The 9375-nt window shown below is 40.8% G+C and overlaps 2 protein-coding genes across 2 annotated transcripts; both read left to right on the forward strand.

Moving 5' to 3' along the window:
* Positions 1–535: 535 nt before the first annotated feature.
* On the forward strand, positions 536–4195 carry LOC115808718 (ras-related protein Rab-21-like). The gene is made up of 7 exons (XM_030770180.1): positions 536–722; positions 1375–1434; positions 2731–2838; positions 3124–3187; positions 3436–3490; positions 3597–3685; positions 3899–4195. The coding sequence occupies exons 1-7, from the start codon at positions 591–593 to the stop codon at positions 4042–4044; spliced, it is 654 nt and encodes a 217-aa protein (XP_030626040.1). The 5' UTR covers positions 536–590; the 3' UTR covers positions 4045–4195.
* A 1045-nt stretch (positions 4196–5240) lies between these two features.
* Positions 5241–9299, forward strand: znf276 (zinc finger protein 276). The gene is made up of 11 exons (XM_030785804.1): positions 5241–5490; positions 5743–6064; positions 6235–6281; positions 6380–6778; positions 7064–7145; positions 7299–7382; positions 7492–7599; positions 7749–7824; positions 7924–8041; positions 8487–8586; positions 8812–9299. The coding sequence occupies exons 1-11, from the start codon at positions 5241–5243 to the stop codon at positions 9158–9160; spliced, it is 1935 nt and encodes a 644-aa protein (XP_030641664.1). The 3' UTR covers positions 9161–9299.
* Positions 9300–9375: the final 76 nt, after the last annotated feature.

A 9375-nucleotide genomic window follows, 5' to 3' on the forward strand; every position in this document is an offset into this window, starting at 1 on the left:
ATATAATTTCGAATCATATCGGTTGGAAATGTTAATTTTATATTTAAGAGGACATTTGTAAAAGCGTGTTATGATGATTTAAGGACAACTGAATTGTGCTTGGCTTTCCCTGAACATGACAGTGGAAAGTTTGCTCTTAAACTCACTTATTCATTACTTCCCTCATTTTAACGGTAGTTACATACGATTTCGGATCACATATCTTTAATAACAATTCATCAAACTCGTCCGTGATTATTTTAACACTTTAACACATATCATGCTTGAAGCTGTGATATTTATATGTCCTCCTGCCGTTTTGTTCCATCCTTAAATTGTTTACAAGTTACCCATGCAGTGCCACAGTGCATGTTTTCTACAGTAATGAACTTGTCCCATTCCAGCATGACGTAAGGGACGCCATTGATAGTGTACGTGAGGATATGTTTAGCCACAAAGTGACAACAAAATATTGAGCGTGTTTCGTGGGCCGAATTTCGTCTCATCAAATCCTTCTGAGAAATTTTGCCCTTACTACGAAAAATTAAAAAATTAACAAGTAAGTCAAATGCGTTTCAAACAATTCCTCGACACTTGAAAAGAATTTCGTCATGGCGTCGGGAAGAAACAAATCCCTCACTTTCAAAGTGGTCCTGTTAGGAGAGGGCTGTGTTGGAAAAACATCTGTTGTTCTACGATACTGCGAGAACAAGTTCTACGACAAGCACATTACAACTTTACAGGTTAGTGAAACCAAAAAATTAGTCAGGCATCCCGTCTTGAGTCTAAATATGTAGCTGCGCAGTCTCACTAAGGAACTTATCTTCTACGGCCGCTGCTTCTGAAGGTTTCACAATGCGTGTTGATATGTCGTTGAATCTGAGTAAAATATTTATGTGTATCTATTTTAGAACCAAATGCGGGTGCAGGCATGGGCACATAACACAGGAAGACGAATGTTTTCAAAAAGAGTTTCAGCAGTAAATTAACAAACGTTAACATTTATTTATTTCAGCATCCAGAATAACTACGTCGTAGTTCAGAACCATATATTGAAAAAAAAAATCTTCACAGATTCGTCGGATCTCGTCATGACTCGTGACAGTCAGTCAGGAGTTAGTTTTTTTGACAAGCGACGCTTGTAATAATATGCTAATAGAAAGTTATGAATCATTCTCACTGTGTACAAAGCATTTTTCACCGTTGTTTGAAACTCTATTTTGTCTTGACCTGCATTCATTCTTGGCAATAAGCCGTTTTAAAGAATTTTACTTTATCATTGAGTGTTTCATCCTCACATCACAGCTTACATAACAATTTATTTGCATTGTTTTAAATTTGCCAAATGTACAACTGTTTAGTCTATGTTTTTATCTGCCTTAATTTACATTCCAGGCATCTTTCTTCACCAAGAAGCTAAACATTGCAGGAAACAGGGTGACTCTTTCAATATGGGTGAGTGACAGTCCATAGCTGCATATTTTTAGGCAAGCCTTTGTATCCCTTGCTGAGTTACATTTCTCTTTCTGAAGTTAAACTGCATTATATCCAGAATGATGTGATTACAGAATCATTCAGTGTGAAAACTGTTGAAGAATTTTGCTACAAAGAGAAATCACCTGGATCCATGTCCTACTTATTGGGCTTTTAAAAGTAAACTGCAATCAGACTATAATATAGATGTTACACGTCACACTTCATGGCATTTGAGACTGTAGCACTTGAGTGGGTAGGAGGGATACTGTTTCAAAATCTGCAATTTTGCGCAGTGCTGTCCTGCCACCCCTGTTCCATGTTAACCCAAATTTAGTGTGTAACACTTTACAGTGGTCCTTTTTGGATGTAAAGTTTCATCTCCGTTGTGCTTAATTATAAAAAGCGCTTTAATAATTAGCATTATGAATTATAAATACATAATTAGTTATAAAATTAATACTTAAATTATTTAATTATAAAAGTATTTTTAAGGGGTGGCCCGGTGGCGCAGTGGGTAGCACTGTCGCCTCACAGCAAGAAGGTCTCGGGTTCGATTCCTGGCCGGTTTGCTTGTTCCCTCTGCACGGGTTTCCTCCGGGAGCTCCAGTTTTCCTCCCACAGTCCAAAGACATGCAGGTTAGGTGAATTGGCGACATTAAATTGCCCCTAGGTATGAATGTGCGTGTGAGTGTGTTTGTCTGTGTGTCTGATGGACTGGCAACCTGTCCAGGGTGTTTCCCTGCCTTTCGCCCTATGAACACTGGGATAGGCTCCAGCACCCCCCGCGTCCCTAATCAGGATAAGCGGCTTAGATAGTGAGTGAGTGAGTATTTTTAAGTATTTCCCAGTATGTTGGGAGGAAAATGATCAGTAGTTGTTCAGCCGAATTTGAATAAATTTGCATGTTGGTTATTTTGATTAATAGATCTCAGCAGTTCTACCACATAACCAAACCATGTTAAAAATGATGACCACATTTGCTCTTGAATCTTAACATATATATGTCTATGGATTTTATCGTTGAAGATTTACAAATAAATCTCTAATAAACGAACACTTTCAGTATAGTAATTGGCATGCGTATCTGATTTTATGATTAAGCACATTTTCTTTCACATAAACATAACAAAATTTTTTTAAATTACTCTCATTCAGATTTACACATAAGAGAAAGCAGACCTTTTGTGGACATATTCTGTTCTGTGTGTTAGTTTTATACATTTTTTGTAATTATTTTGGTATTTCTGGTGTGATTATTATTTTCGTGTTCCGCAGGATACAGCAGGTCAGGAAAGATTCCATGCTCTCGGTCCCATATATTACAGAGACTCCAACGGAGCTGTTTTGCTATATGATATCACAGATGAGGATTCATTTCAAAAGGTACAACTACAGTGTATATTTTCTGATGCTTACCTTACCTTGGGTTTTGATTTGCCATTTTTAACCTGCCCTGGTCCTGAGTACTGATATAATTAAATAAAACAATATGCTTGAGTTACAGCAATATGAACAAAAATCCAGATCAGCTGTTATTATTGTCATGAGACAATTGATATGAATCATAACTGGGGTCCACTTTTAATTCTCTTAAGGACAAAATGCCGTCATTTTGTAGTGGTTTGCTGGGTTCATTACCTGTTTTCCATTCATTTGTTCATCTTGTAGGTCAAAGGGTGGGTAAAAGAACTGAGAAAAATTCTGGGAAATGATATATGTCTTTGTATTGTTGGTAAGCAATTTTTTGGTGCAGTTTTTCCTTTTTGACTAGTTGGCCTGAATTCACATACTACTCGCTAAACAATGTCTAACACAAACTAGCTCGTTGAAAAAATGTAAACAGTCAATTAAACGCAATTGTTGTATTTCTGTGCATGTTTACAGTATATTTTTTCAAAGTGATTCACACGATTTACTGTATCTGTTTAAATAAAGTGTTCAACTTAAATGTATATTGCCCTTGCCATTTTATTCTTGTAGGCAATAAGACAGATTTAGACAAAGACAGAAATGTTTCAGCACAAGAGGCAGAAAGGTAACTGTTCAAATTTGTTTTCAAACTAAATATGTGTTTTTTGGATTTTTTGTTCATTTTGATAAAATGACTGTAAATCACAGAGACTGGACATTTCTCTTTACAGATACGCTGAGTCAGTTGGGGCAGAGCATTATCACACATCAGCAAAATTAAACTTAGGAATTGAAGAACTCTTTCTTAACCTGTGTAAACGTGAGTCCTCGTTCTGCTACAGTGATATTTTTGATTTCAGGAACCTCAGTATCTAATTAATTACATCACATTCAGTTCCTTAAGCTATGAAAGAGAACTGTAGAGGCCACACTCATATTTTCACAACAAACTTGTAGATCATAGTACTTTATTGTAGTCAGTTCAGTTTTGATGCCACAAAGTAAATGTTTTGTCCTGTACTAAAATTGACAGGAATGATGCAGGTGGCAATTGTGGACGAGAGGGCAAGAATAAACAACGTCCCTTATTCGGGAACTGCTCGACGTAGCTTACAGATTGTGGATGCTGAGCCAGAAGACTCCGGCACTTCCTCGGGGACGTGTTGCTCCTCAGGCTAGCCTGTGGTCTATAGCTGACTCTTGTGTTCTCCATTACAACAGCTAACCTCCTCCTTACCCTTTGTGGAAAGCTCCTCTTATGCAGTATGCTTAACTTTTTGGATTTGTTGAGCAAAGTAAGTGTGACCTGGGAAATTGTTTAGTATGACCTTTTTTTTTTTTTTTTTTTGCATTTAACGTTAGAACCGCTAATCTCTGAAACAGGGCACCAGTATTACTTTTGTTACTTTTTCAGTCATTCAAAGTATTCTACTTATCTGTGTAGAATATTTGAACTTGAAATACGTCACTTTATTACAATTATTTAATTATTTATGCTTTGAAGACAACATTGAAGTAACCTTTTTGGATGAAATATTCGTACACATTGGTATGATTTTTGTCTCTGTTTCGAAGGATGGAGCAATAGAGGAAAAAACATGTCATGCTTCTGCCATTTTGTGAGTCTTACAAAATGCAGGTTAGAAAATGGTTTATATGCCTCACTTATGGGAACTAAAATGACAATAATAACCATACTGTAAACAGAATTGCAACAGCTGTATTTATTTTAATTACTAGAATAAAATGTATTTTAGTAACAATAAAATGTTTAATAAACAATATGTTTTCCTCTCGTTTTTGCAAATGAGAGTTCTTATGCAAGAGACTTGGCTGTTTCCAGTAATCATATTCGTGGAATCTGTTTTCCCAAATATGGACATGAAATATACTGTCCATTTTCCTACACCCTGAGGAAACTGCGTTCATGGTACTACCTGAAAATCTAACATATTCCTGCAGTTCCATTGAAAGACAGTGGTGGTGCTGTAAGCACTGTTTGCTGTGGATGAGTATTTCCTTTGCATGCGCGTTTTTTCCGACTACTTCCGGGTCTTGTTATTTACTCTCGGATTTGTTTAGTCGTGCAAAACGGTTATTAAACGGGGCGAAATTCGTGTTTATATCCAGTGCATTCACAGAGACAAATTATTTATATCGCTCTTGGAGAAAAGGATTGACAAATGTAAAGAAAACGTTTTTTGATGCCATCCAAACTTGGTGACAGAAAAGGTTTTTAAACTTTTTGGCTGTTTACGGTTGCTGATGGGACATGTAGGCTGCTCCTTGTTGCAAAAACAGATAGTTGTCAAACCTTCTATTTTTTATTATCTCTTCTTCTCACTGAAAGTCCTTATCAGACTCTGAATACGGAAATGAAGAGGTCGGCTAGGTCTCCGCGCGCCGAATCAACTGTGCATGCGAGACCTGGACCAGCAGTGAGACGTCCTGGACGCAGGGGTAGACCTCGGCATGGCACTAAAAAGATTGCGGCTGTCGAAATGTGTGAGAGTAGCTTCAGTGAGAAAACATCCGGGGGTACACCAGATACACTGCAGCCTGATGTTACACGGGACGTAGAGAAACTCGGGGAAGACCGACCAGCGAGCACGTCAAAGCAGACAGGTGAAATCATAATGACGTGTGGTTGCATCCTTCAACCTTAAATTATTTGCATATGGTCAGTGCTGTAGCTTTCGTATGTGGTGTGGAAAAAATGGGCATGTCAAGCTTTTATACCTGTGCTCTTTGTGCGTGAGTATTTTGTGTTTGAATGTTTATTTAAAGTAAAGCGGCCATTCACTTAATTGTCTCTTCATTTAAATGAAGTCATATTCTCATTTTATCGTTTAAATATTGACTTTGCGATTTGTTTAGGCTCTGGTCGACTCAACACCGAATTCTGCCGTTTATGTCACGGAAAGTTTTCAACTCGGAGATTACGGCAAGCTTTCGACAACCTGCAAGGAGAGTCGGTTGAACTATATAACCATGCAGAAAAGAGACAATCCGAGTCTTCATTACTATTCTGCTTAGACTTTCAACAGCTTTTAGGCGTGCCGATGCACCGTGACCCGCGACTTTCGCAATTCATCTGCAAGAACTGTCACGCTCAGTTTTATAAGTGCCACAGCATCTTGCTTGCCTTTCGACAGAGGGTGAACCTCACGCCCTCAGCGCGGGATACCAACAGAGACAGGTGAGAAATAAAACCTGCCTTTGGCATATACTCTTTGGACCTTAAAATGAAAAACTTAAGTACTTGTATATTATCATTTATAGAATGACAGTCGGATTTCCCTGCCAGTGCACGCTGATCCACCGAATTCTTTTATTTGCTGTTATTTTTTGCTTCTTGTTTTCTTTCAGGGTTACCTCAGAATGGTCACAGTCGAAGGAAGATGTTGTCTTGACCAGTAAGTTCATGAGTCAAAGAAGGACAAATTTACAAATGCAAATAATTAATTTCTACATCTGAATCTCAAATTCCTTCCATTTGCCCCTTTCTTTGCAGCCCCCATATCTTCAGACCCAAAGTGTCTCCACAACCTGGTGTCTTGGGCCCACCACCATGCAGAGGGCTGCCGTGCTTGTCCTGACCTGAAAGAGGTGCTGGAGGGGCAGTACTGGGGTTCGGTCAGGGCGGTGTGGGGCTGTGTAGATGGACACAGTTATGTGATGGACACGAATGCCACTCAGCCAAGGGTAAACCCTGGGCACGCTGTAAGTGGAGCTCAGTCCACAGGAGGAGAGAGATCCAGAGGAGAAACCAACCACGAACACCAGGCAGCAGCCAGGCTCAATAACAGCTCCACCTCCAGCACAAGCACACCCACGGCACATCCTAGTCAAGCTGCCACCCCTCAGACCCAAAATTCTGCTCAGAGTGACCTCTCCACTGTTGGCGCTGATGGTGAGAGGCAATGTCATGTGCTGTACTGAAAGATCATTGCTTTGAAAACATTTTGCTATTCTGTGTTCAGATTGGTTATTTCTTAGTTACCTTTCTGAAGACAGTTGCACTGTGATGATAAAAGTGAAGTTTCTAAGACTGGAGCACAGAAGCTGTTCCTTCGAGTCCTTTCCTTTAATGACATTGCTAAGATGTGAAGCACAGAGGCTTTTGCTGTTGTCCCTAGTTTCCACTCAGATGTTGGTGGTCTCACGGAGCTGTCTGTTATTCCCATTTCCCAATCAGGATTACCACGGAGTGAGGAGATTCCCTCCCCTGTGCCTGCTCATCCTGTGGACAGGCCAGAGGACAGTGACCTGTCAGACAGGTGAGATTACCACAGCAGAGCCCAAATGGGTTCCTTAAGTGTCTGAATACAAAATACTTTTTGGACACAAATCTAGTTCAGATAACCTTAATTTTTTTTTAGGGTCTAAGCCTCAAGTTCTTCTGCTACATTATTGCTGTTGTTAAATTTCAGGAACTTTTCCAGTGAGGATGAGTATGAGGACAAGAGGAAAAGTGCATCATCTGACGACCAGGCGGATCCGTATCCAGAGAAGAGGTAAAGAGTGACTATGGTTGGGCATGGTGTTGAAACTGGAAACGATTCCAGAAAGTCAGAGCAGATCAACCAATTAGAGCACATTCCCTCCTGATTTCTGTCTGTCCAGAACCTCCCCGAAGAAAAGCGCAAGAGCGGGTAAGAATCCAACAGAGCCCAAAGTGAAGAGGAAACCTGGACCCCAGCCAGGCTGGAAGAAGAAGATCAAGTCAGAACGGTACAGATGGATTTCAGGTTCTGTGGGTAGACGGGCGAAATTGTAGACGTTTGTGTGGTACCCAGAGGGCTCTGCTACATTGGTCAAGGATGACTGAGGCATGGATCTGGAAATAACTGTCTATTTAATGTGGCTTGTCTTTCCATCAGAGAGGAACTGCCTAACATCTACAAGTGTCCTCACCAAGGTTGCACTGCGGTCTACAGAGGAGCTGATGGCATGAAGGTCAGGACCTACAACTCTGTTCTGTATGTGTGTGTGTGTGTGTGTGTTAAATGTGGCTTGTTTTCTTTTATGACTGAGATGGGCATATGTGGGTTTCAGAAACACATAAAGGAACACCATGAGGAGGTCAGAGAACGACCATGTCCACATCCTGGCTGTAACAAAGTCTTCATGATAGACCGCTACCTACAGAGACACGTCAAACTCATCCACACAGGTAGGGCTAGAGAAACCGTGGTTACCAGAAACCAGATAAGTAGGGTATAATGTACGGCGAGCCGGCCATTATCACAAAATAAACCCCTTCAGGGTGATGCAGGACCCTGACGCGAAGCAGAGGGGTCTTGCATCAGCCTGAAGGGGTTTATATCGCTATAATGACCAGCTTGCTGTACATTATCCCGCTTATTACATGGTTACCTACTAAAGAAATCAATAATTTGACACAAAATATTGATGAAATTATTATTGATTTGAAAATGATTTTACTGCTAACGTTAAAAAAAGGTCCATAGCAATGGTCTGTTATACGTAGCAGCGGTCTGCTATACAGAAATAACAGACCGTAGAATGCCGTAATTGACCAATCAGAATCGAGTATTCAACAAAGCCGTGTAATAATGTAGGTTTAGTGTTATGTTGACCATCCTGTCTGTTCTCAGAGGTTAGGAATTACATCTGTGACCAGTGTGGACAGACCTTCAAACAGAGGAAGCACTTGTCCGTTCACCAGATGCGACACTCGGGGGCCAAGCCACTACAGTAAGTTCTTATAAGACCAATAACATGTGGTGGTAACATTGGGGGAGGCATGATGAGTTCATTTTTGTTTGTTTGTTTGTTTATTTATTTATTAGCAGTGGTAGGACCAATCCTTTGGAATAAAGGACAAGCTTTTATGCCCTTTAGCATGTTCAGAAACCTGTGTTGCTATGGCAGTGGAATTTGTCCATCTACTGATGGTTATTCTTTACATCCAACCCTCAGGTGTGAGGTGTGTGGGTTTCAGTGCCGTCAGCGGGCGTCGCTGAAGTACCACATGACCAAGCACAAGGCGGAGGCTGACCTGGAGTTCGCGTGCGCGCTGTGTGGTAAACGCTTTGAGAAAGCACACAACCTCAACGTTCACATGTCCATGGTGCACCCCCTAACCCAGGGGGGCAGCATCGACAGTGGACCCATCCCCGTCCCCCCGGACTTAGACCAGCAGAATCCGTCGGCCAGCAGGCCCTTAAACCAACAGGCTCCGGCCCACAGATCCGACCACGCATCCGAACCCCCCCGAACTGTTCCAAACACATCAGACATGGACTACATGCTCGCGAGTCTCCAGTGAGCCTGTGTAGAACCTGAATGTGTACACGTGACAGTGATGCCTAAAACCGAAAGACTTGCTGTGACTGACATGGTCTCTCTTGAAGAAGACAGCATTTTAAAAAGTACACAGCACACCCAGGGCCTTTAATAGATCTTCAGCAATCTCCAAATATATTACAATGTAAAGCTGCAGTTCGTAATGTAACATACAGCAGTCGTTCAGCACTTGGCTTT

Source organism: Chanos chanos, chromosome 1 (genome assembly GCF_902362185.1).
Source record: "Chanos chanos chromosome 1, fChaCha1.1, whole genome shotgun sequence".
NCBI classification, from domain to species: Eukaryota; Metazoa; Chordata; class Actinopteri; order Gonorynchiformes; family Chanidae; genus Chanos; species Chanos chanos.

Excerpts from the sequence above, each read along its gene's own strand:
- LOC115808718 (XM_030770180.1), top strand. The coding sequence starts at position 591 with ATGGCGTCGGGAAGAAACAAATCCCTCACTTTCAAAGTGGTCCTGTTA. Across the intron at positions 1,435-2,730 it reads GGGTGACTCTTTCAATATGG|GATACAGCAGGTCAGGAAAG; the intron begins GTGAGTGACAGT and ends CGTGTTCCGCAG. Across the intron at positions 3,188-3,435 it reads TATATGTCTTTGTATTGTTG|GCAATAAGACAGATTTAGAC; the intron begins GTAAGCAATTTT and ends TTATTCTTGTAG.
- znf276 (XM_030785804.1), top strand. The coding sequence starts at position 5,241 with ATGAAGAGGTCGGCTAGGTCTCCGCGCGCCGAATCAACTGTGCATGCG. Across the intron at positions 6,065-6,234 it reads CGGGATACCAACAGAGACAG|GGTTACCTCAGAATGGTCAC; the intron begins GTGAGAAATAAA and ends GTTTTCTTTCAG. Across the intron at positions 6,282-6,379 it reads GGAAGATGTTGTCTTGACCA|CCCCCATATCTTCAGACCCA; the intron begins GTAAGTTCATGA and ends CTTTCTTTGCAG.